Genomic DNA, 25,865 nt, shown 5'->3' on the forward strand with positions numbered 1-25,865 from the left:
GGCCAAAAAAAAAAGTATCCAAAGACTCAGAACTCCATCTTTACAGCACTTTTATTACAGATTCCATAGACAAATATTCCAAAGTTTCATACAAACTATATAAAAGATCATGCTCTGGCTCTTATACAAAGTTTGGAATTATAAAACATGTACCATAGAAGGTATAACATCATGTAAATGCAGTGGTAAAATAATTTAATATACAAAAAAATCCACAAAAAAAGTATGGCAGCGACATCAAATATTTCCAGTGCCATTATGGTAAAGCTTATAATACATCTGTTACAGATGGTAAAAACGAAATGTCTCTTGAGGTATGTCTGCAAATGCTCAGTTCGTGTTGGGACATGAGAGTCTTGTCACCGGTTCTCTGAACTCGTGGAGCCCGCAAAGGAGGAGCTGGGCATCTGCTTAAAGAACTCCCGCAGCCCGCCGAGCTCCCTGGTCAGCTGCTCGATGGTTTTGTGTAGTCTGTCATTCTCCGCGCCCAGCTCCAGCATCTTCTGCTGCATGTCTACGTTGCGCCGCTTGGCTTTGTCCCTGCTCTTCCTCACCGCGATGTTATTCCTCTCCCTCCGTTGACGGTACTCCATGCTGTACCTGTCCACGGACTTTTTCCCTTTCTCTCTCCCGATCTTCCGCGGGGACGATTTCACCGAGCTGGAGGAAGAGGGGGACGCTGAGGAGGAGGAGGAGGAGGAGGAGCGGGGCTCCGGGGTTGTAGGGGGAGTCGGCTGGCCCGTGGTCAGGCTGACCGAGGTCTGGGCGCAGGTCTGGATCTGGGACGGCAGGGACGAGGACATGTCGCTGTCACTCCAGTCGGACTCCTGCTTGATGGGGGCGCTGAATGACTTATTCAACCCGATCTCCGCTCTCCTGTCAAACTCTCTCTGCGCACCGGGCGCGTAGACTGAGCCGACTGACAGCTGCATCCCGCCGGGGAGCATGGCGGTGGGCATGCCGTAGTAGTCCACCTTCTCTTGCTTCACAGTGTTGAACAGGTCGAGGAAGAGCTCGTCGTTGCACAGCTCCAGGTTCGGAACGGCCGTCATGGACTCGATATACTGGCTGAAATCGATGGCGCTCTCGTCGTCGTACATAGCCGGGGCGGCGCTCAGCTCCGCCATGGTGCCGTCCTCGCATGCACCGTCGCTCCTGCCCGGCTTGCTGCAGACCCCCTGCTGCGGGCCCCCGCTCAGCTTGTTGCTCTCGTAGAAGTTAGCAGGCTCCATCGCCCAACTCATGTTGCATTGTGGGGACACGCAGTGTGAGTCCAGGCTGTATATGTCACACATGAACTCTGGCTGGCGTCCACGTGGTTCAGAAAGAGAAAGCAGGTGTTAATAGGTAAACCCGCGGGTGTGACAGCTCTCCACGCAACACGACCCGCCGTGGATTCGCTCGGTAATTAAGTCTTCTGTAGCAGGCTGCGAGATTTCTGATCCCCTGCGTGTTAACTGACAGGTCATTACAAGTAGTTTCAAAACTTCGCACCTTGACTGTTCACTTGTCTGGGGATCTGAAGTTTCGCGGAGTGTTTTTGTATCGTTCCCTCGGTGACGTCAGACCTTTACCTCCCCCTCTCACGAGCCAGTAAAGTCGGGACGAGTGACGTAGGACCCGTTAACTTCACATTTGTGGGCGTGTCCCTCCTGCCACCCACTTTTACTACGACTAAAAGCTGTTGTTTACATAGACCCTGGAAGTTTTGGGACGCTCCTTCATCTGTTCACTCCGCAACTAAACATCTGTCCTCGAGTTTTTACGATCCAATGAACAAATAACATGCGGAGAATATGTATGAGAGGAAAAATCCAGCAAATCTCACTTGTAGTACGAGTGGTAGTACAGATAGTAGTAAGATATGCACTTGGATTGCTAGAAATCTCAGTAAACGGGTCCAAAATGAGATTAAAATATCTGATTTCAAATGAACGAACGGAAACGGAAGGGGGAAAAAAAGACCAAACTAACCTAAAAGTACTTCTATTTCCTATATTACATATTTACCACATGACTTCATAATATCTAGGTCATAACTGATGAAGTAATTCGATATTGCATTAAAGCATTTTAGATTTTCTGAACCCCAGATCCAGACTTTCAAATTAATAATGCAACATTTGTCTAAGGTGTGGTATTTCACATAAATTACAGAAATGAATGGCTCTGTCTAACTATAATAAACAGTATATTGTATATTCATTATGAGAAATCCCAATTACTGTCAATGAAAGGAGGCAGTTAGCTGACACATCTTGGCATGGATTTGTAGTCATTAGTTTGCACTTAAATGATAATCTGACTGATATAAAACATGCCAACAAATCATGTGGGTAACTATAACAATATAATGAAGTAGATTCCATGTGGTGTGTATCCGTTGCCATTTGACAACCTATTCATCACAGCATCCTCCATTATGAACATCATTATCATTTGCTACACGTTAATATTTGCTCACCGGTCTCTCTCACTCCACTGAATAATATAACTACATAATGAGCACACTCCATCCTCAATATAAACTCATTTCAAACTAATTATTGAATTACAGCTGACAAGTAATGTCGTGTTACGACAATGATGGGAAAGGGTGATTTCACTCAGTAAACATAAAACGTTGAAGTACTTTTACATGACCCACATGTTGACAGTTCTGGGAAACGCTCCCTGTTTTCCCCACACGTGGTGCTCTGTATTTTTCCAGTCCACACAAACCTCCTATTAATGATTTTAACGCCCCCACGTGGTCAATAAGTGTACCTGCAAGATAATTTCACCCTCCGTTTGGCGCAAACCAAACCGAAGCAGGGGTGTCGCCGATTGTGAGGCGGCACGTACGAAATGCAGAAAGTATTTGTCATTCAACACAGAAACATATATTCATTTATGTTTTTATTTGAGCTATTGGTCACTTTTAATGGTAATTGTATGGTTTTAAAATGACACAACTCGCAAATGGCTTCAATCCGTGAACGTCCCTGTGCAATGAAGGAGTCTGACGGAAGGAAACTGAGGACGCTGCCTTGCCATTGGTGCAAAGTTCCGCGCGAAAATTACGTCACCCACAGTTTCGCGCCAGATCTGTCTGCAGCGCACGGACGTACACACAAGGAAAGGTATGGCTGCATTTCATTGCAAAACATGTTTAATCGCGTGTATAAATTTGAATCGGATTGAAGCACAAGTTAGTACATAACATACGCGCCCGATTGTGGTTTGCTGTTTGATTTGTTTTCTCACGTTAACTGTTACTTCAATACAAACAAAATGGGGCTCATTGTTTCCACTGCAGCCACATGTCAAGTACAGCAAAAGTGTTCACTAACTATCAAAGAAGCAATATCACAACGAAGAAATACTCACAAGTAAAGACGTATTAACAACAAACTGCACGGAAGTTGTAGTAATAGGAGTATTATGTGATTCTGGGATTAGTGCAACCTTTTTGATGTATGATTGGTGTAAGTGTTTTACCAATAATTCGGTCAGGTAATCTTAATGTCACTTCTTTATATACTGTGGGGTAGTTTGAGCTATAGAAATCCATAATATATTCAGTTTATTGTATGTTTGCCATAGAAAATCTTAACCTGCCCAGTAACCAATCGGTGTTCTTTGCTGTAGTGCTATTAATGTAATGAAAACCATAGTTTAACTCCAATACACTGCCTCTAAACCTTCTAATGTACAGCATTTAAGTAAATACACTCTGCACTTCATCCTTTCCATCTTTTCCAAGGTTTATGTTGCATTTAATTCATTGTTATCACTTTGATTTCTAGATATCCCAACAACAATGTCTTCCCCAACTTCAACACCCGGTGGCCGTAAACGTGAAAGGACTGACAACCCTGCCACACGTATGTTCAGGGTTTGCCTTCCTGACCAAAAACAATTAAACGTTTGAATTTGAACAGATTGATGTACTTTGTTGATGTTATGAGGTACATACTGTTCTAATTTAATTTCATGTCTCTTGTGTACCTTCAGCCAGTAGTGATGGTCCCACCTCGCCTCCATCACAGCGGCGCAGGGGCCTGGACTCCTCCAATGCGGACCTGCTCCCTATGCCCACCTCCCCGGCTACAGACATGCTGAGCCCAGCAGCTGTCCAGGACACGTCTCTGTTCTCCAGCCCTCGTCCCTCTGGTAGTTTGACTGCATGTTTGAGTTTTTCCCCTTCAGTTTAAATATTTAATTCCAGCCAAAGAACCACAAGCATGTCCAAATTACATTTTTATTGGATTACATTACTCATATCCAGTGGAATTAGACTGGTGCATAAGTCTAGAGGCCTCATAAACAATGATCATATACTTTCATAGTTGAAATGGCCTATGCTGAGGAAGTTCAACTGATATTTCTGAGCCTAGCATTATAAACTCCAAATCAGAAATGTGAAACCATCATGAAATTCCTGTTGGTTACTCTTACACATTCTTGTCAGGCTCACGACTAATCAATCAATCAACCCTATTATTCGGAATCTTTGCTCATGTTTGAAATGTTTTTCACAGTTTTACCCAACGAGGTGGACATGAGCTCCCCTCTGATGTACGGGACCCCCAGCTCCAGGGTGGAGGGAACCCCGCGCAGTACCGTGCGTGGCACCCCTGCCAGGCAGCGTCCTGACCTGGGCTCTGTGAGGAAGGCTCCCCAAGTCGATCTTCACTCTGAGCCGGTAAGCGGCAGATTAAAGAATATTCAGAGATTTGTCATACTGTTGACTACAGTAAACAATGTGTACAAGTTTTTAATTAAGTTGTTGCCGCTGTTTTCTTGCAGCCAAATGTGGATGGTGCTGCGGCGGCGGCCAGCGAGCCAAATGCAGGCCAGAGATTGGTGATTTGGGGTACTGATGTGAATGTGGGGACCTGCAAGGAGAAGTTTCAGGTATGGACGCACAAGAACACTTCGCCAAGACTCTTCTTTAAACTCTAATCTTAATCTTCTTTGCTAAAATCTCGATTTCTTTGTTTACTTCCAGAGATTTCTGCAGAGGTTCATCGACCCGACCTCAAACGAAGACGAGAACGCCGGTTTGGACCTGAATGAGCCGCTGTACATGCAGAAGCTGGAGGAGGTGATGCTCAGTAGTTTATCCGTTTGTTCATTCTGCTCGGTTACCTGGCGTTTGGGTCGATCTGCGTTGTTTTGCGTCGGGCTACATTGTGATCAGTGGTATCGATGCGTCTTGAATGCTGATGGGTGTTTCTTACCTCACAGATCAGTGTTGTTGGCGACCCTGTGCTGAATGTCAATTGCCTCCATGTCCAGTCCTTCGATGCAGAACTTTACAGGCAGCTTATCTCCTACCCGCAGGTAACGTCTCATTATCCATCCTTAGTAGTTGGGCTCGTATCATGTTACATACTCATTTCGGTGGTTGTTCTTGTACTGACTTATGCGTTGACGTGCTTGACAGCATATTGAAAATGATAAATAAGTGTTTGTTGTGAATTCTTTTGGCAGGAAGTCATCCCGACCTTTGACATGGCAGTCAATGAGCTCTTCTTTGAGCGTTTCCCAGACTCCATCCTGGAGTTCCAGATCCAAGTACGCCCCTACAACGCCCTGAAAACCAAAAACATGAGGAGCCTGAACCCAGAAGGTGAGTGGTCTCGTTGGCCCACAAATCACCCTCATAAGGGCCACCATTTGTTCCATATTCCATCCCATATTTCGTGTGGGATATTTGTGAATATTGTTCCTCGATTTGATAAAATGTGAGGTAACGGCTTCGAGGTAAAGCTTCTGTTTTGCCTTCTGTGTTGCTCTCACAGATATCGATCAGCTGATCACCATCGGGGGCATGGTGATCCGCACCTCTCAGCTCATCCCCGAGATGCAGGAGGCCTTCTTCCAGTGCCAGGTCTGCGCCTACAGCACCCGCGTGGAGGTGGACCGCGGGCGCATCGCCGAGCCCGCCGTGTGTCGCAACTGCAACAACACCCATAGCCTGGCGCTCGTTCACAATCGCTCAGGCTTCTCAGACAAACAGATGGTGAGTGTTTGGTGGGGTTGAGGGGTAAGCTATAGGGCAGATTGTAGACATAATGTAAATGACACCTAATCTCCAAATATGTGAAATGGTGAATAATAATATGCCGCTATTGATGAAGTCGTGACATCTGTTGCTTTTTCTTCAAAACAGATCAAAATTCAAGAGTCTCCTGAAGACATGCCTGCTGGCCAAACCCCTCACACAACCATTGTCTATGCCCATAATGATCTAGTTGATAAGGTGCAGCCAGGAGACCGCATTAACATCACCGGTAAGCACCCGTGAACCCCCTCCCCCCCTGCAATGTGCCGATCCATATGTTCGCTCATCCACACCCTGATGGCCTCCCATGTGTCTCCATAGGTATCTACAGAGCCGTGCCCATGCGCGTGCACCCGCGTCAGAGCAACGTGAAGTCGGTGTACAAGACACACATCGACGTCATCCACTTCCGTAAGACGGACGAGAAGCGTCTGCACGGTTTGGACGAGGAGACGGAACAGAAGCTCTTCACCGAGGACAGAGTGCAGACCCTGAGGGAGCTGGCAGCCAAGCCAGATGTCTACGAACGCCTCTCCTCTGCACTGGCTCCAAGCATCTACGAACATGAGGACATCAAAAAGGTGTGTGTGAGGGGAGGGGATGGGATCAAAAGCCAAGGAAGGGGATTGCGACATTTCGTTTAGCATTAACCTGGTGGAGGATGACAGTGATTGCAGTATCCATGAGGCCCATAGCAATGTCTTTACAAGTCTAAAATAACTAATATCAGTATTTAAGTTATAAGGAGATGAAACTCCTTAAAAACAAATAATTTATAATCAGAGCTGAAACAATCAACACAGAGGGAGATATTCCAGAGTTGTTTTTTGAATCAATCATATCGAATGTAAACAACAGTTAATGTGCTATAACGGGAAAAAAGATGGTGATTAAATTGGATCAAGTGGGTGCGTTTAACTTTATCTTATTGCCTTGTGCGATTAATTTTAAGGCAATGAAAACATTTAGACTCATTATTATAACCAAAATCCCAACCAAGATCATGTGTCACAGTGTTTGTGTTCCATAAATGTCTCGTCTCTACATTGACTTGATAGATGTATCAATTAAAATGTGTAATATCACTAAACAAGCAGTAGTTAGTGATGTGATGGTGACTGAACTAAGTGCTATTTAACGTCTCTTCTCTTTGTCTTAGGGAATCTTGTTGCAACTGTTTGGTGGCGCTCGCAAGGACTTCAGTCAGACGGGCCGAGGCCACTTCCGTGCCGAGGTGAACATCCTGCTCTGTGGGGACCCTGGCACCAGTAAGTCACAGCTCCTGCAGTATGTGTACAACCTGGTGCCCCGCGGCCAGTACACGTCAGGAAAGGGCTCCAGCGCCGTGGGTCTCACCGCCTACGTGATGAAGGACCCGGAGACCAAGCAGCTGGTGCTGCAGACCGGCGCACTGGTTTTGAGCGACAACGGCATCTGCTGCATTGACGAGTTTGACAAGATGAGTGACGGCACTCGGTCTGTGCTGCACGAGGTCATGGAGCAGCAGACACTCTCCATTGCCAAGGTAAACTTAAAAATATACTGTGGTGACAATTTTAAGATGTTCAGGTTTGAGAACATATGAGTTTTGCACAGTAGAATATGTTGTTGTTGTTCTAACTTTGTCTTAATTCTTTCTTTTGTAATGTTTGCAGGCTGGAATCATTTGCCAGCTGAATGCCCGCACGGCCGTCTTGGCAGCTGCCAACCCGATTGAATCCCAGTGGAACCCCAAGAAAACCACAATTGAGAACATTCAGCTGCCTCACACGCTGCTGTCCAGGTTAATGCAAACTTGATTGGTTAGAAATTGGTTACAGCTACAAATGTGTTGTGGCTGTCGGACCTTTTTGTTGAAACACAATTAAAGCCAGCGAACATTATGAGTGAAAGCCACAAAACAGCAAGAGGAATTTTTAAAAATGCTTACTGGCAAAAATGTGTAACAGTGTTTGCATGTGTGTCCTTCATGACGCCTGTGTGTATTGTCCACCTCCTCTTGTTTTAATGTTGAGACTTTGCTTCGCTCCCCTTCAGATTCGACCTGATCTTCCTCATGCTGGATCCTCAAGATGAGGCTTATGACCGCAGGCTGGCCCACCACTTGGTGTCACTGTACTACCAGAGCGAGGAGCAGATCCATGAGGAGTTCCTCGACATGGCCGTGTTGAGGGATTACATAGCATATGCGCGAACGTATATCGCTCCGAGGCTGAGTGAGGAGGCCAGCCAGGCCCTCATTGAGGTATGTGCAGTGTTTGCTCCCCTCATTACTTAGTAGGCGCTCGATAAGTACAGTACACATCAGAAACACAGAACGTGTTCAGTCTATTGAGCTACGCAGAATTTGACTTATCAACCTCTGAAACTCATAACCCCAATATGAAAGAGGCAAATGGAATTTATAATAACTGTAGGTGTATAAGCTGTAATGATACAATGTAACGATACAATGGAAACCGATGCTTTAACTTGATTTGGAACGAGTGCCGTGACTTCACCTGACCTCGTACCCGTTCATCCTCAGGCCTACGTCGACATGAGAAAGATTGGCAGCGGCCGCGGCATGGTGTCCGCCTACCCTCGACAGCTGGAGTCTCTCATCCGCCTGGCAGAGGCCCACGCCAAGGTGCGCTTCTCCGAGAAGGTGGAGACCATCGACGTGGAGGAGGCGAAGCGGCTGCACCGCGAGGCCCTCAAACAGTCGGCCACAGACCCCAGGACAGGATTTGTTGACATCTCCATTCTCACAACAGGTATGCAAGCAAGCCACAGCCTCGTTTCTGGTTGTTTTCACTTCACTATAGCAACTATTTCTAAAGGTGGCACTGCAGTAGGTGTCTTGATATGGAGGTCAGGCGTTATCGGTTAAAGGTGTTTTGATATCAGACGTCCTAAAGCTTATTTTCTGATAACAGGCATGAGCGCCACTGCCCGCAAGCGCAAGGAGGAGGTCGCCCAAGCCCTGAAGAAACTGATCCAGGCCAAAGGAAAGATGCCTGCCATGAAATACCACCAGCTGCTCGATGATCTCAGAGGACAATCTGAAACTGTAAATATTTTTATATTTTAATAGTATCAGTCTTAAAATATAAATTGCTTATATTGACTGCACCTAAAACTGTGTGCTTATTTTAACGTCTTTTTGTGTCGCCCTCTTTTCAGGCCATTACAAAGGAACTGTTCGACGAAGCGCTCCGAGCCTTGGCCGACGACGATTTCCTGACAGTCACTGGAAAGACCGTTCGTTTCCTCGCCTGAGGTGCACGCTGCAATTATGTACAGTCCTTACTTTTTAAAATCCTATTTTGTATTCACCTCTTCTTGGAGCTGTAAAAAAATAAATAATTATTTGTTTAATAGAAGCACAGTTATTGATGTTGGAATAGCCTTGGATTGGAAAACTTAACAGACAATGCATTCATTCTTTGGTGTATTGTTACCATGATTAAAAATACTCAGCTTGCAGTTAAAAGTTGATATTTAAGTGTGTTTGTATTCTATACTGTTTGCTCTCTGTTTCCAAGTAATGCTGTTGCTGTTTGTATGTACTGTTCTGGTTAAAGGCCAAATGTGCTAAATATGCAGTCCGAGTTTCCTCTTTTGTCACTGATGTTTGGAGATAGTTTGGACTTTGTAACGACTTTCATGCAATGTCAGTTCAGTTCAGTCCTTTGAACTTGTTAATAAGGAGAAAAAAATAAAAAATGTTGGCTATGTAAGAAGCTTGGAATGATTCTTTATTGCAGAGCTGTTGGAGACGCACAGGTGCAACTAATGAGATTGATGACTGTTCCCTCCTTAGAAATCTGTTGCATCATAATGAGACCAGGGTACCCACAATCCATTGTGTCTTTTGTTATATGGAGTGGGATCCATGTCCAATCAAAGCCTTGAAAAATGTCCCTTGTCTATGTGGAACACCACCGGTTGTTGTAGTAATAATAATAATAATTTGAGGGGCAGAAAATCATTTCACTCACCAATTTAATTTAAGGAGGACCTGAATGCATCATTATGTGGTCTTCTGGCCCTCTGGAGATCTCACACCTGAATAGGAACAGCATGTGAGCCACATACATACACATTACAAGGAGGTTGTCACATGAATAAATACACTAAATGATTGGTTATATTTTTCTTTGAGTCAAATGTTGGCTGAGTGATCAAAATGACCCCATAGTACCCGATTTAATGTTAATACAGGCCTCCATTGGTGAATCTGTCGGTAATTGCTGTTATATTACAGCACAATCACAGCAACACAAATTACACTCATTTAAATAGTAAAACAATGTAAATATAAAATTACCTCGAGTCAAAGATCAGCGGGTGTGAGTCCAGCAGTTCACGCCGCAGCCAGCAGCGTGATGTAGCCGTGGGTTTGTCCGCTGTGATGTCACAGCGCTGTGTGCTTTTGGATCAGGCTGAAGAAGATGATGGCCTCCTCAGGTTTGTGTGCCTCCAAAACATCTTAACCACACCGAACTGATCTCAAAACTGGGGTGGTGGGGCGATACGCGATCTCAGCAGGCGAACGAAGCTGTTTACAAAAGCCGTGATGTGTCTTTTTGTGTTCCAGTCCCTCGAACGCACCGCGACTAGCAAAAGCTATGATTTTTAATGGAGCGACAGGGCTAGCAGCTATCTGAGCTAATATAAGCTAGCCCCCCCGCTAATGCTTTTTAGCTTCAGCAGCTCAATGTGTCGCGCAGTATGTGTGCTAAGATAAATGATGATATTGTAGATATGTCATCGTTATAAAGGTGTACAGCTTGTGTGTGCAACTTGGATGCTAAAAACGTAGAATCGTTGCAAATACCAGAATTGTAAATAGTAGCAGCCGATAGCATTAGCTAGCTATCTAACGGGACGACTAGAATATTTTAACAGTGCGACAGTGCCTATCCCGTTATGTCCCTGCTAGGTGATATTAGCTCATTTATGTGGTAATCGCACATGAACTTAAACATGATATTTATATTATTATTTTATTATGGGAGTTCTTTGCTGCTTACACGCTGTCAAAACATAGCTAAATGATTGCATTGCAGCGACAAAGTCTCATCATTGCAGTCGTAGTTGTCATGCTTCAAACAATCAATCAGATTTGGGAAATTAAATTGATGTTTTAATTTGTCATACAAGTGTTTCTTAAGTTGAGAAACGGAAGCACAAGATTTAGTGGGTAGGCACGCTTGATTTCAGCAAGTAGTCGGAGCCCATATGCGTTGGTAGCTCTCACCAGGGAGGCGTGCGTCAAAATAAACCAGCCGCGTCTGCAATACATTAGATTGTAACATCGCACACAGATTGTTTACGCAACAGCAGCTAAGTATGAAGAGTATGATGATGTTTAATTTAAGCAGGTGAACACGTAAGTGGATGATCGAAAGTACACAACCCGCTGATTCATACTGTAGTTTGGGTGTAAGTTTACCAGTGGTGCGCTCGATCACATGCAGAGAAAGAGGAGACGGTTGGACTGCACAACAGCTGGGTTATTTTAGATCCATAACGTGGACTGACACTCATTCTACACACACACACACCCCCTTTAATTTACCATTAAAGTGAGTCCTAACCATGTGTTTATCAGGTAGGAGGATCCTCTGAATAATATTAATAATTATTATTATTATATTCTCTTACAAAGTACACAAGCAATTGCATCTATGTGATAAATATTAGTATGCTGTAAATGCAACATACTTGTAAAAATGTACTTTAATGGATATGTAGTATGCGCCGATTGATCACCATACAGTACCGTACATTTCTTGTTAAGAGTAAGTCATCTTAAAGGGTCTTTTGGTATAGTTTGCTTCAGATACATGGTCATTTCTCAGTGTGCTCTTTGTAACTTTATGATATTTCATGTAGTAGTATAACATGTAATATGTAATCCATTCTGTGTACTCATTTATCAGGCAGGTTACACTGAGTACAGGTTGCTAGGGGCCTGTACAGCGAAGCCTCATTAAGGGGATAGTCAACTCTCTTAAAGCTCAGGTCTGATTCTTCGGTGTCACAAAGCTGACTCACTTCTGAGCTCACTGTGTTGCCACGGTAACTTATCGCTCCACGCCCCCAATTCTGGTCCGGAACAGTTACGCAACTTAGTCGGGTTGAAATATAAAGCACCAACCCTTGACCAATGGACCTCACTTGTAAAATAGCATCATTGTACCTGCAGGATCCTCTTGACTTGTCTTTAGGGTGTTTCTCCATATTAGGCGCCGCAATATACGCTTAAATTCCCACAGGATATAAAGCAGACATCTGTGTGCGCTTCTTACTTGCTTTGCTCTGTGTTGAATTCTCCCTGGTATGGCAACTCAAACAATAATGGTGTGAGTTATGCTTAATCTAAGTCAACAACAAGATACAGTAATGAATCATATCCAGCTTCATTTAAAGTGCATTTGACATGAGTGGTTCAATACACTTAATATAGAATCATAACAAAATATGACAAAACACGCACACAATCTCCCCTCATGTCGATGGCTTGTGTTTGCATACACGCCCCCTTTTATGGGCGGGGTCAGTTGGGCTTCCTTCGTTGCACAGGCCCCAGGTTTGTTATGATGGATTAGATACTGTTTAAACTCAGAGAATTACTTTCCCAGGATTGGAACCCATCACTTGGTCTCCTTTTGGTTTTTCCGTGTCATCCCTGTGATGCTGGTTCTAGTGTAGGAGGATGAGTTTAGAGCATTAACAAGTTCAGTGATATAACAATATAAATCCCCAGACAGAAGCACAACAACCACAAAATAAGAACTTTTGCTCCAGCCTAAACTAATTAAATTTGCTTAATGCATCACACCACATCAATACCTTGCTTCTTTAAAGTATTACTTCCTGAAAACCTGTGCCCCTTGGCTGTAATCACTTTTGTTGTCTGTTTCCATACGGCGGTGTTTGCCTGTTGATAAAGAACTGAAATCTTGAACTGAGCGTGAAGGGCCTTTTAAGAAAATGAAAGAGCTTGTGCAACTGACGGGTCAACTCTTCATTTTGTTCCCAGCGCACCAGATGAAAAATATTGATTTTAAATAGTGATTTGTGAAGTGTGACTTTGATGAATGTCTGAAATTGGACAAGGTGAAATGGCCCATTAGGATTCAGTGGCAGGGGATTCTGAATGGTTTCATTGTGGCTTCTGTCTCTGTGAGACAGAACCCTTCCGAAAATACTCATTCTGTTCCCTCTCTGTGACCTCGCCTTTTAGTATTTTAAATGTGAATTACTGCTTTTTTAAATTGCCGTTTTCCTCGCCGTATATCGCTTCTCCTGTCAGGAACTGTGTCCATCATGCTTCGTCTTGACATCTTTATGAGTTCCTGTCAGACTGTGTTTAACTCCAACATCCAAGCCACTTTCCAGGAACGTTGTCCCACTGAACAATCTGTTGTCATAGCAACTTAACTGTCGTGATGATGTGTTGACCTGCCTTAATACTTTCTGTTAAATATGGTGGAATAGGTCCTTGTGCTCGTTATCTGATTCTCTTTCCTAATGGCCTATTTAGTGCTGAAGCAAATAATATTGTTATTAATCTATTAACAGTTTAGATAGATATTCATAGATGCAGTAAGAATTTGCCTAATCTTAGGATTTCATGTTTTCTTTTAGACAAAGTAAGCACATTTGAAGCTGTCACAGTCAGTGGACTTTGTGTCAGCAGCTCCTGTCTTGTGTCTCTCCATTAAGTAATGCAGAGTTGCATTATTGGTACAGACTCACTTTGATATGATCTTCTGTAATTGCAGTACATTTTGAAAGTGTGTCATGATGATCTGCTCTGTTCTAAAGATCACAATCCTGGTGAATTGATCCCATGTATTGGGTCTGTGTCTCTTGTTTTAGGAGTACTAGTTCCACGCAATTTTCGCTTGTTGGAGGAGCTTGAAGAAGGGCAGAAAGGAGAAGGAGATGGCACAGTCAGCTGGGGCCTTGAGGACGATGATGACATGACTCTGACACGGTGGACAGGCATGATCATCGGACCAGCACGAGTAAGCAGCACAAACCCTGTCACTGTTGATTTTTAGTATCACATCTTATACCAGTGATGGTAGCAAACAGTTCTAATCAACACATCTCTCCTTTGTGTCCACTTCTTTGCTTTCCAGACCAATTATGAGAACAGGATATACAGTCTGAAAGTGGAATGTGGATCTAAATACCCAGAGATAGCCCCGACTGTTAAATTTGTAACAAAAATTAGCATGAATGGGATAAATAATTCCAACGGGGCGGTAAGTGTCATCGCAGCTCAATATGTTGCATGTGTTGTCCAATTACATTTATTGATATTTTCAAAAAAATGCTTGTACTTGTCTCGTTTGCCACTATCATGAGCAATGATGCATTATGGGCCGACCCTGTGGGCGTGACTGATTCGCTGTTTCTCATTCTGTCCCACAGGTGGATCCACGTAGCATACCAATATTAGCAAAATGGCAGAATTCTTATAGCATTAAAGCTATTCTTCAAGAGTTAAGGCGTCTAATGATGGCCAAAGAAAATATGAAGCTTCCACAACCACCAGAAGGACAAATCTACACCACTTAATTGTAACGGATTGTCTTGACCCCTCTGTCTTAAACTTTACTCTCTTAGAAATATTGTGTAAAATCATCGAGAGGCTCACTTTGCACATCTACAATATCATCTGCAAGAGCAAGATTGGACTTTCTTATTACATAAGTCTTTAAAAAAAAAAAAAGAAGAATAAACTCCCAAGCGGTTAAGCACTGAATACATAGTTGTACAACTTCAAGGCCACAGTCACTCGCCTTTGTTACATTTCTTTGACCGTCACCTTTATTTTGAAATTTTCCCGTTGAAGTGGGCTTAAAGAGAGAAGCATGACGCCATGTAAAAGGCTGTACCAGTCCAGTTTTATGTTGAAATGACTGATCACTGAAGCAAAACAGCGAAGACGTGTGTGTGTGTGTATGAAGGCATGTTCTGTAACTAATAAATAGTTAAGGAGAAGCCACATTTTTTGAGTTGTTTAGTGAAATTTAGCAAGTTCATTGAGATTTCATGGAGATTTGCTGAATATTGAACAGTGGCTGTAGTCTAAAAGTAGTGTCACAAGGTAAGAAAGAATCTGTTTTTGTTTTTTAATATAAATATATATCTGTATTTGACAAGATACCAATCCGATTCTGTTCTTACAGCTCTCTTTGACATGTAACAGACGTTGAAGCCTGTTCTGTTCTGTTCTGTTCTCAAACCCTTGCATTTAACTTCTAGTGAAAATGGCAGGTGAATGAACTTGTGATTTTCTGAAATTAAAATCACTGTCTGCAAATACATTTCCAAAGGTTGGACGTTTTTATTTTGCCTCTTAAGCCGAAACCACAGTGGCCCGTTTTCCCTCAGGACGCTCGGCACTGAGCGGCAGCTTAGCTGACACATCGACTTCTGCTGGCATCAAGATGCACGAGATGCTCCTTCTGTATTGTGTTTGTAGGTTCTTGCTGTCCATGCTTGAGGGGGGGGATGTAATGGAAACCAGGTTAATGAAACTGCTGGATGACGTTGCACTGCAGATACTCGATATGTGACTCACACTCATTAGAATAATATAAGCACTATGTCATTTATTAAACCGAGCAGGCCTCGTTTGTCTGCGTAGTTATGCGCAGTGATTGATGGTCCATTTAAACCTTGTTGCGTCAGGTACTAATCTGTCTTGTTTGTGGACACTACTGTATATTAAGCAGTACATATTCATTGTGCAAGAAGCAAATGTGAGCTATTGCTGCTTTACAGGGATTGTATTCTTTAGAGGCAAAGTCATTTTTCTATATAAATAGGAAATTGTGTATTTGCGCACATAACCATGCTGGAACATTTGGGATTTTTAACTTTTGAGCTCCATAAAGCAAGAGAATTGACCAATCCTTCATTCTGTTTTTTTCAAACAAAGGCCACAGTAGCAGAGGAGGGGGAGCAAAAGTGTGCTGAGGGATTTCTAGCAATTCCCATCCCCATTAAAACTGGCATTAGGCTCAGTTTATCAGGGATGGATTAGCATTCAGAGGAAAATGATGATGGCCCAACCACAAGCGAGCTACTGAACCAGCCAGAAAGTAACATTCAGTTTGTCCACTGCATTCTCTCAGTTTATTACATAGTTCTATTCTTGCTGTGTAGATATTGCGACATAGGCCTCATCCTGTGAATATCGTCATAACGCTAAAGGGATCTTGAAATACTGGGCCCTTGTAAGCTCGCAGAACTGTTAGTTGTGTGAGAAATCTGTGCCCTAAACGCGTCCAAGGCTCTCGGAGTGCGTCGTGTACACATGATGGAGTGTGGCAGCTTCCTCCCTCGACCTGTGTGACCTCTTCAGCATACTGTAGATCTGCCTCACTGCAGAGCCCGACTCAGGCCACACGTATATAGGCCACATCAACCGGCACAGCGATGACATCACTGCAGAATAGCAAGAACTCATAAAGGCCCCCTGAGGAAAAAAACTGTATTTTAGATAGAAATATATATTTTCAGCATATTTTTAGAAAATCTGGAGGTGAAGAATTCTACACAGCAGGGTGTGAGAATAGATTTTCCATAATCATTATGAAACATACGCATCTTTGCATAGATGTGTATTTACAGTAGGTGCGTCCATCTGCTGAACACTCCCAACCCCTATCACCTGCGTCCCCTAGAGGGCGCTCCAAACACATGCATGTCATTGGCTGGGCTCTGAAGGGGTTCTGTGCAGAGGACATGACTTGTATGTAAAGGCAGGGCCAGCGTAATGCTTCCAGGGTAGGTTTGTGCTCGCTGTCAGTACTCCTTAGAAAACTCACATATTTTGCGTTTTGCTCAAGGGGACTACGGCCAGAGTGTTAGTGGGCCATTGTGTAAATAATCTTTGCTGATATCTCTGTGTGTCTTCACAGGGCTGCTGAGGTTGTGCGTGTTAACAGATAATAAGGGTAGCATTTGTCCTGTGAACCCACGTGTGTGCATGTGGGTGTGAGATGAGTCAGTGTGTGCTGGGGGAGGATGACCTCGCTCTTCCTTGTGTTGTGACAGTTTATAAGAGGCCTAGCCTCCCTTAGTTACATTATTAGTTTGTTGGTTTGTTCAGTTTTTTTTTACCACCTTTCTGAAGTCATGGATATGTATTATCAGTTCACTCAGCACAGTTAACCCCAAGTAGAAAAGACAAAACTCCAGATTTCACAAGCGTCTTCCTTCATTCACATCGTCATTCACTTATCTGCAGCGTCGCTCATGATGACTCCACTTTATGAGAATATAATTTGAATGGAAGCAGGAAATCCTTCAGTATTTAACCTCCAGCCCCATTAGACTAATCTGAATTTCAAACTCAAGCACCTGCACAAAAGCTGGAACTGCAATGGAAGCTCACTGAGCTTATTGCAGTTGTGCCACCCTGCTCTATTTCGCTTGCTTTATAAGCTGCCAACCAGGGCAAAAATACGTGTTATATTGCTTTGGGTAGGATGGGAATAAAGACAGAAAGCCTGAGAGTGCCGTTTAGTGATCTAAGTTGGGAAGGAATGCAGCGAGGAGGACATGCGGCTCGTCTGCCGGCAGACTGCTGGAACCAGGCCTCCTCTCCCAGAGCTCTCACCTTTTGCCCTGGAAGGCCAAGAGGTCACGTCTTCCGTCTGTTGATACTGTAAAAAGCTTTTGTCTTTTTTATGACCAGAATGTCTCTGCGTACACGTCGAAACCACATTTGTTACCATTCCCCAAGTCTTTGTCATAACTGTGGAGGAGTTAACACTGAGGTTTAGAATTCAGAACCAAAACATGACATAGGGGACACAGAATCCATTGTTCATACAGAAAAAAAATCATTCTTTGCTCACGTTAATTACTCACATGTTCAGTGTTTTGTGTTGTATTTAGCTGTGAGATAAATGAATGGCCTCCCCGCACTGTGAGAAAAACAGATTGGAACCACATGTCTGTTGCTCTCCCGGCTCTGGGCTATTGACATGCACTTCACAGCGTTATCCACTTTCAGACAGGCTGCTGCAGAAAGAGCTTCAGGTCATATTTGCGCTTACTGGTGTCAGCCCATAAGACTCAGAGGGTGACAATTTCAGGCTATAGGGAGGCTGAGACATAAAACTCTCCTGTCAGTGCATGATGTATGAAACTAGCTATCTGGAACGAGAATTTAAAAGTCGGTGCGTTACTCTGCAAACTCATCTCAGGTCAAAGTGACACAGAACAGGGCCTCATACAGAATGTTGTAAAAAAGCAGGGGGGGAAAAATGACCAAATATTCTGTGTACTCACTGAATTCCAGGTTATTTATACAGAGTGAAAAAACTGGGTAGACTTCATGTCTCTACTCGGTGGGAACTATTAAATTACTGCTGGATGTTTTTAATTACTTCTCATAAATGTTGGAACACAACACTTCGCCAGTGATGGGGGGGCTCTATAATGTCTTGCATGTTTAGGGAAGCACTGGCTTGCACTTAATCACGGTGGTCCCTGTGTGATTCTGGCTTTGGAAATGTGGCTTTGTGAGAGAAAAGTGAACATTCCTTCTGCTGGCGCAATGGAGAGGAAATGGGTAATAAAACCGAGAGAAAAAAAACCTCGGCGGCGTGCTGGAGCCAGTGATTCTGGGATCCACTTAATTGCTCTTAAATGAAAAAGATTTTTGGCTTTCCCATTTGCTGTGTTTAAAGAAAGTCAAGTCAAATCCCACATGTATACCAGCCAGGCGGTGACTCCTCATCCAGCAGAAAAAACATTAATCCCTCCCTTTCATTGGTGCCATCGGTGATATTATTAATAATATTGAGAAAGCTGCTGTTCACAGTTCGCAAACGCCAGAGGATAGAGCAATGCAGCTCCTTTATTCATTTACTGAGGCTGATGAAATCACACGGGCGAGGATATCAATAAGGCTTTGTTGATCGTTTTATCTCTGTGATTGTTTCAGGCTTTGGATTTTTATAGCAAATACGAAAACAAATAAGGATGTTTGTTGTATTTAAGTGCAGTGGCACCTCTTGGGTGAGCCTGGCCAACAGTTTGTCACATGTACGATTACACGTGGTTACTTCCCTTTGGGTTGTTTATTCAGAAAACACGAAATTACAAAATCCATTATTTGTCCACCTGTACTAAGTGCAGTCAAAAAACAACAGTATCAGGCTCTGGGGCTTCTTAAATAAACAATAGTGACAGTATCAAACTAACAACTATGATGTCATCCAATAAACAAAGGTTAGAAGAGGGATGCCACCCAAACAAACAAACTTCAAACAGTGATGACATCCAAACAAACAGTTACTCAAATGCTTTATGTGAGTAAACCTGGCAACATATACTGCAATAGACAAACACTGCTACAAGCGACTGCCCTGAAAACCTACTCTAATCAAAGACACGTATTATCAGTAAATTCTTTTGTCAGAAGTAAAAGTGCTTATTCTGAACAATTGTTCCGGAGAGAATTTGTTATTAAATTCCTCCATAATTGGCGACACAGTGAGGAAAACCTGTTTTGAGATGATGGAATGAGAAATGAAAATCCTAGAAATTGCTAAGTAACTTGTAAATCCGAGAGACGTAGCGAAGTAAAAAGCACTTTCCACCAAAAGTAGCACAAAATGCAAAAAGCAGAAGTACCTTTCCTCCCCCACCTGCTGTGTCATTGTCAAGTGCGTGACCTCTGACTGACAGCAAAACCTCTTTTGGTCAAGTTTTTCATGACGCCATCAGTGGCCATTTTGTTTGATGGTCTGATAGCCTTGGTGTGAATGTGCCACTCAGTGAGCCATTGGGCCTGAAAGTGCCATGCAAAGCTGTCATGTCGTGTCAACCGTGGCTTTGTACTCATTAATTGTTGAGAGAAGTGTGTCACATCCTGTCAAGCTGACTGCTGGTGTCCCTCTGGTCACCCCTCCGTGCCCGCTGCCCGTTGATGCTATTGTGGCAGTGATGGTCGCGGAGAGGAGCGCTTTGGCCCTGCAGGATGTGGGACAATACTGGGAAGGAAGAGGAGGGAATCCCGGAGCTGTGTGCAGGAGTCCGGTCAGCCGAGTGTCTCTGACAGCGTTCCCCCGCGACTTCTCCACCTCCCATGAGTATAGACTTTGTCATCCTCCCACCTACGCATGTGCAGGAAAATGAGAGTAAAGATACAGCGATGTGTGACATTACCTCCTCCAATAACAGCTCACTGTACACAAGTTCCTCATTAGGTACCAGGGAAGGAAAACAAAACAAACTATTTATTAATGAATGGTTACACAGATATGCTTGTGTGACTGAAATGGAAATGGAAATGGAAACGACTGTAGCTGCTTATCTAAAACACTGAATAAGTTCTCAGAATCTGAAGAAGCCTTTTGATTAAGACACAGTTCTTTGATTAACTCTGAATCAATGACAACATAATAGAGAATAAGTGTCTTATTTCCTTTCTACTTTTATTTTTCCTCTCCTGTGTGCGGTTGCTTGATATCCGTTCATCTGAATTCTGTTCACGTCCTGCTGATTTAACTCTTCAGCAGGTGCCAATGGCAAGCAACCAATTACTGAACCATACTTCTTTATTACTTGGATCTTAGTTAAGATTGTCTGCCCACACAAATTGCAGTGCATAACATTGAGTCGACCTGTTTCTGTATTTTAGTTGTATGCCGTTTATTATAGAGCCCTAGAACTATTTGTTTTGCAAAACAAGTGGAACAAAAATGTCCATTTTGGTGAGATTATTTCAGCGCTTCCAGTACAACCAAACTTGTTTCAGGGATTTTCAAAGATGAGTTTTCGCATCTTTGAAAGATGTAATACAGACAAACAATCTATCTGCATTGGCGGATATTATGTATCCTATTGTGACCTATCATTTTCTGGAAATTAAAATTCTCGAGTCCCTGTGAGGCCTTCAGCAAAAAAAATCACCCATATTAGTTGAGAGCATAACCTTAAGCGATGGAATTTAATCCAAATAAGAGATTTTTACGGCACCATTGTGTCTACTCGTGTAAAAGCAAAAAAATAATTATGTAAGTTTTCACGAGCGGTCACAAGCGACTGCAGCATAGTAACACACACAACAGCGCTTCAGGCTGGTAACGCTGACCAACTCTGTCAGATGGAAAACAGGCTTACAGTGGCTGTGTTATTGTGGAACATTTTGCATGAATCGCTGTTAAAGCAGTGAAGGGAATACATGTCACGGACAGAGCACTAATGTAGAAGAATCCACAGTGTTGGGATGCGGTCACAATTTGCTCATGCTGAGTGGTTGAAATGGAGTCACACAATAAAAACCATGCAAGTCTAACCTTTAAAGGTTTTGCCTCTGGCCACTTGAAAACGTGTCTCTCAACCACAAAAGATGATGCACTGGTTTGTGCTACAGACAAGCGGGGGAGCAAAAAAGATGTCCAAATATTTCCATGGCTCCTGTGGCCTTCTGCTTGCATAGTCCTGGCATGAGCTCATGTGTGTGCGGCTAGTTTGTGCTCCCTCAGCACTGTTCTTTCCCAGTCTGTAAGTATCAATGTCGGGGCTAACAAGGCATTGACGAAGTCCTCTATGCTTCCTTTCCCACTACCCACTAAACTGTGGCTCCACTTGGTATTGAGGCTAGAGGTTTTTAATAACGCCAGATTATATCTTTATGTCACCTAATCCTGTAGAAGTGCAGGTCACGGTCTCAGGTTGGTTTTATATCTGGAGCACTTTACCCGACAGTACGGTGGTCATCCTCGGTCAGGGGTCTGCATGATAAAACCATTTATCATCTTGTGCAACCAGGTCTGCATTTTTGTGGCCTATAATGATGTCTGCAAGTGGGCTCGCTGTTTGAAACACTTATTTCTTTAATTCCCCCTCTGTAGTTATTTTTGGGAGAAGGGATCCAAATGGAAAAAGGTCGTCACATAACATCGAGGGATAAGGACTCTTATTGAGCGCAATGCAAATCTCCTAAAGAATGAATCTGCGCCGTATTAACCAACCATAAATTGACATGAAATGTATTCTGATAATGCAAACATCAGGAACAGAAGAACCAGAAATAACTCTCTTAGGCAAGATGTGGAAGAGATTAAGACTGAAGCAACGAAACGAGCAAGTGGAGGAGGGAGGCTGGAAAATGAGACGGGGGGGTGGGGGCGGGGGGGTAAGAAGAGGTGAGGAGCTGTCTAAAGGGGTGAGGAGCGTGTGCATGTGTGTGTGTGTGGGAAAGGGGGTGGAGACTCCGTAGAGAGTTGGAGAGTGGAGAGGCGAGAAGTGAGGAGGGAGTGGGGGTGGAGGGGTTGGGTGGTGGGGCGGGGGGGTGGCCCTGTGAAAAGGAACTCATAAAAGTCACATTTGTTGGTGATGCATGAGGAAGTGAAGCCAGCTTTGGCACATGTGTCTGTGGTGCTAAATTAACTGTTAACACAAATAATCAAAGTGCAGGGCCCATTGAGCGCTGGCGCCAGTGAAATGAGGGGGAGAGGCTGGCTCGCAGGCGCTGCTCTCTCTGAGAACTTGCAGCAGTCTAGTGGAGCTAGCAGGTGGAGGTCTACCAGGGGCTTTCACAGGATGGAAGTGCTTACAAAACAGGCTGACCAGCCCACTGACAGAGGAAAGCACCGCTGCACTCCTGCTTTCCAGCTATTGTGTGGAAGCGTGCTTCTCTTTTTAGATCTGTCTTTGTACAGCCTCACATCTCAGAGTACCAGAGGACGCAGCACCAGCAATTACCTTCTTGACTGGCTAATGGTAATTAGAATGCCACTGTTATGACTTTGTGCAGGTTTTATTTATACCAGTCCTCTGGAGCTGTACGTAGGAGGCTCCAATGACCGGACTTGCAGTCATTATCTTACAGCAGAGACAGACATTGTTGTGATAGGTTAAAGATGCAATTTGTGATGCAAAAATAAACAAACACAAAGCCCCTCCAGTGAAAATCACCATAACGCAACAGGAGTGGACCCAGCCATCACTCCAAACAGTTTGACAGCTTACTTTAAACACATCGACTATCAAGCCACCACAACTAAATCTGAGTCATTCAGGGTGTTTCCTCGCCAACTGAGTCAATAAATAGGTTTTCAAATGTTTTGTCAGCACCATAAAAAGGTTGAAATTGGCCTTGGAGTTGTTGCACACCGACAAACAGATCTACATTTTGTGATTGTCAGTTGATTTACTCCATTTACATGAAGCGATCGATCAGCATACAGCTGGCTCATTGCACATGTATTGCCTTGCCTGATGTGCTTCCTCTAGTAGGCCGATAAAGCCTGGAGTGCAGTGTTTTCATTGTTAGGGCCAGTGTAAGGGAAGCTACTTTTCAAGGCACAAGCTCCTCATGACTTAAAGTAGTTAAGCTTCAGCCAAGCTCTGTCAATGTAGTATTCAGTTTCCCCACAAGTAGTGTGTAAAGTAGTATGCACATCTGTAGTGTAGTCTTTATGGAGTGATGCATGCTGGGGAGTAGCTGTGCTGATTGTGGCGTGTCGAAGAGTTCAGTGTGTGTGTATGTATGAATTTGAATAAAGTTGTAACAGTGCTCCTCACTGACTCCACCTCGCAACCTACTTGTAGTAAAATTCTTTAAAAGCTACATTGGTGAAAATGAGCTCAGCTACTGTCAAGCTACTGAAAAAAAGTAGTTCAGTTAGGAGTTTAGCTACTTGTAGCTAGCCAATCCCTAACACTTATTTTATAGGTGAATTGACGGTTAGGTGTGTGCAGATGGTAAAACATGAAGATTTGGTTCTTATCAGCTCTGTGAGCACGGCTGAGGTGAGAGAGGAGGAAGGTAAATTCTGTCAATGGTTGGAGGATTGCCTGTGTCCAAGTGCCTTTTGAGTTGAGATAATCTCCTCACTGTTGTTATCCATCATGGGCTTTCACAAGAGAGTCCACACAAATATTGATTTTTAGAAGGTTAAATAAAATATCCGTAGGATTGTTGGATCAAGTGTGTCTGTTCATCTGCTGTCATGAAAGACACCAACAAATGTAATAGAACTGCAAGAAAGATCTGTATCAAATGATAAATGTTGAAATTGATTTGAGCTGCTATTGCTGCAATAAATTTCCCCTGCCCATGAACACACTCATATTACATTAAATGACAAACCACAGCTGAAACTCTTAGGGCACACATGAGTCGCACATCTTTGAGGCCTTAAAGCAAGATTGCATAAATGAGTTTCATTTGAATTTGTGATCAAAAGAGAAATCTTTTTGCCCTTACAAGAACATTTGAGTTTAGTTTTCCTCTTGCCAGCAACAGTCAAGACATGAGGGGAAAATAACAATTTGGAAAAAGTAATACCCTGCAGCTTTGTGACATCAGCACAAAGGAAGCATGGCCCCTGATGCTCTCCACTTCCCATGCAGCCCACAACTGGGCCGTAGACCGAGGTTGCCTGGCGCCACAGTCATCATCTGTGTCAGTCACTTGCAAAACTCACTGTTTTCCTTAGAGGATGAGCTAAGCTCCTCCTTTAGCCCTAACGATTTATTTTAGACTCCAGCGTCCAGAGACCCCCTTTCTTGAAATCTCAGTTTATCTTGGCCATGTTGTTTCAATATGAACCAATCAGCTTAGCCTCCAGTGGAATGTCCCCTGAGACTTGCCTCGGTTTCCCAATAGACCCATTCATTTTAAGGACACAAGTTTAACATCTGGTTTGTATTAACGCTCTCTACAATAGCTCTCATCTAGGGTTCAGTTGCACAGTGGGGCAGCCGTGCAATCAGAAGTATTATTTGATACTGTGTGTTAGAAATCATTTGCTACTTTCTGTGTAAAGTTGTTTATAAATCTCAAAGTGTTTTCATTTATTTTGCATTTCTAAACCAAACTACACACACGTATCTGTGTATCAAATTAACCCCCCATAGTTAGTGTCTCATTGCACACACACTTTTGGAGTCTAATGCTTCGTTGGTTGACCTCCAAATGTGTGAAAATTAGGCCCTGTGCCATTGCAGAGTGCTGTGTGTGCAAATGTCTGATACAAGACAAGAACACATTTAATACTTACCGGTAATTAACCTACACGTGCCAAATGGGTGCTCATGTAGGAATGCGGGGGGTGTGTGTACACAGCGAGGACACACTGATCCAGCAGGTGTATGTCTCACCTCAGGTAAGGACTGCGACTCAAAGCTCCTGATAAGACTCCTCATCCTCCCTCCTGCCTCATCAGTCCTTCCTCCCACTTCTCTCTCTCTCTCTCTCTCTCTCTCTCTCTCTCTCTCTCTCTCTTTGTCTCCTTCTCTCTCTCTCTCTCTCTCTCTTTCCCTTCACATCATCTTTACGTCGTGAGTGCAGAGTACAGAGGTGCGTGCCAAAACGCATGCCAAATAAAGTAGGGAAAGCAACCGAAGGCTCTTTAAGACTCTTATCTACGTGTAAGTGAAATATCCTTAAAGAAATAACTCATTTGACGTAACCTTCAGGATGTGCGCAGCTATGTTTGCTCGTCTCACTGCAGTCTTACTGAGCTCCACTGTCTGCTGATTCAATGGTTTCCTCAGCTTAGCATCCCAGACAAAGCCAATGTTGTGCTTTTCTTCCATGCCGTCGTCTCGACAGCTCTATCTGCTGGAGTCTATGTTTAGCTTAATGGTGCATTACATTTTAAGGAAAATGAAAAATAAGCTCGTTATCTATCGTTTACACTCACGCTGATGGAATTCTCTGTATTCCAAAGGCCACTTGGGGATACTGTTAATGTCCGATTCATTAGTTTAACTTTGGTGTTTGTGTTCACTATTCAACAGCGAAGTGAAGTGAAGAGTCGGTCTG

General features: G+C 43.5%; 3 protein-coding genes across 3 annotated transcripts; 2 read left to right on the top strand and 1 right to left on the bottom strand.

Moving 5' to 3' along the window:
• Window positions 1-33: 33 nt before the first annotated feature.
• Window positions 34-1,526, bottom strand: cebpd (CCAAT enhancer binding protein delta). Its single transcript, XM_076144454.1, has one exon. It carries the CDS (start codon window positions 1,293-1,295, stop codon window positions 360-362), a length of 936 nt encoding a protein of 311 aa, XP_076000569.1. The 5' UTR covers window positions 1,296-1,526; the 3' UTR covers window positions 34-359.
• A 1,406-nt stretch (window positions 1,527-2,932) lies between these two features.
• On the top strand, window positions 2,933-9,762 carry mcm4 (minichromosome maintenance complex component 4). Its single transcript, XM_076144453.1, has 17 exons — window positions 2,933-3,122; window positions 3,789-3,866; window positions 3,997-4,155; window positions 4,524-4,687; window positions 4,792-4,899; window positions 4,994-5,089; window positions 5,233-5,328; window positions 5,479-5,617; window positions 5,790-6,010; window positions 6,161-6,281; window positions 6,374-6,633; window positions 7,212-7,577; window positions 7,708-7,835; window positions 8,090-8,297; window positions 8,580-8,808; window positions 8,971-9,104; window positions 9,218-9,762. Exons 2-17 carry the CDS (start codon window positions 3,803-3,805, stop codon window positions 9,311-9,313), a joined length of 2,589 nt encoding a protein of 862 aa, XP_076000568.1. The 5' UTR covers window positions 2,933-3,122; window positions 3,789-3,802; the 3' UTR covers window positions 9,314-9,762.
• Window positions 9,763-10,412: 650 nt separating this feature from the next.
• Window positions 10,413-15,387, top strand: ube2v2 (ubiquitin-conjugating enzyme E2 variant 2). Its single transcript, XM_076145100.1, has 4 exons — window positions 10,413-10,504; window positions 13,928-14,076; window positions 14,194-14,319; window positions 14,489-15,387. Exons 1-4 carry the CDS (start codon window positions 10,489-10,491, stop codon window positions 14,633-14,635), a joined length of 438 nt encoding a protein of 145 aa, XP_076001215.1. The 5' UTR covers window positions 10,413-10,488; the 3' UTR covers window positions 14,636-15,387.
• Window positions 15,388-25,865: the final 10,478 nt, after the last annotated feature.

The sequence above is a fragment of the Genypterus blacodes genome, unplaced genomic scaffold (assembly GCF_046128005.1).
Source record: "Genypterus blacodes isolate CSIRO-AG114 ecotype Tasmania unplaced genomic scaffold, CSIRO-AGI_Gbla_v1 ptg000029l_1, whole genome shotgun sequence".
NCBI classification, from domain to species: Eukaryota; Metazoa; Chordata; class Actinopteri; order Ophidiiformes; family Ophidiidae; genus Genypterus; species Genypterus blacodes.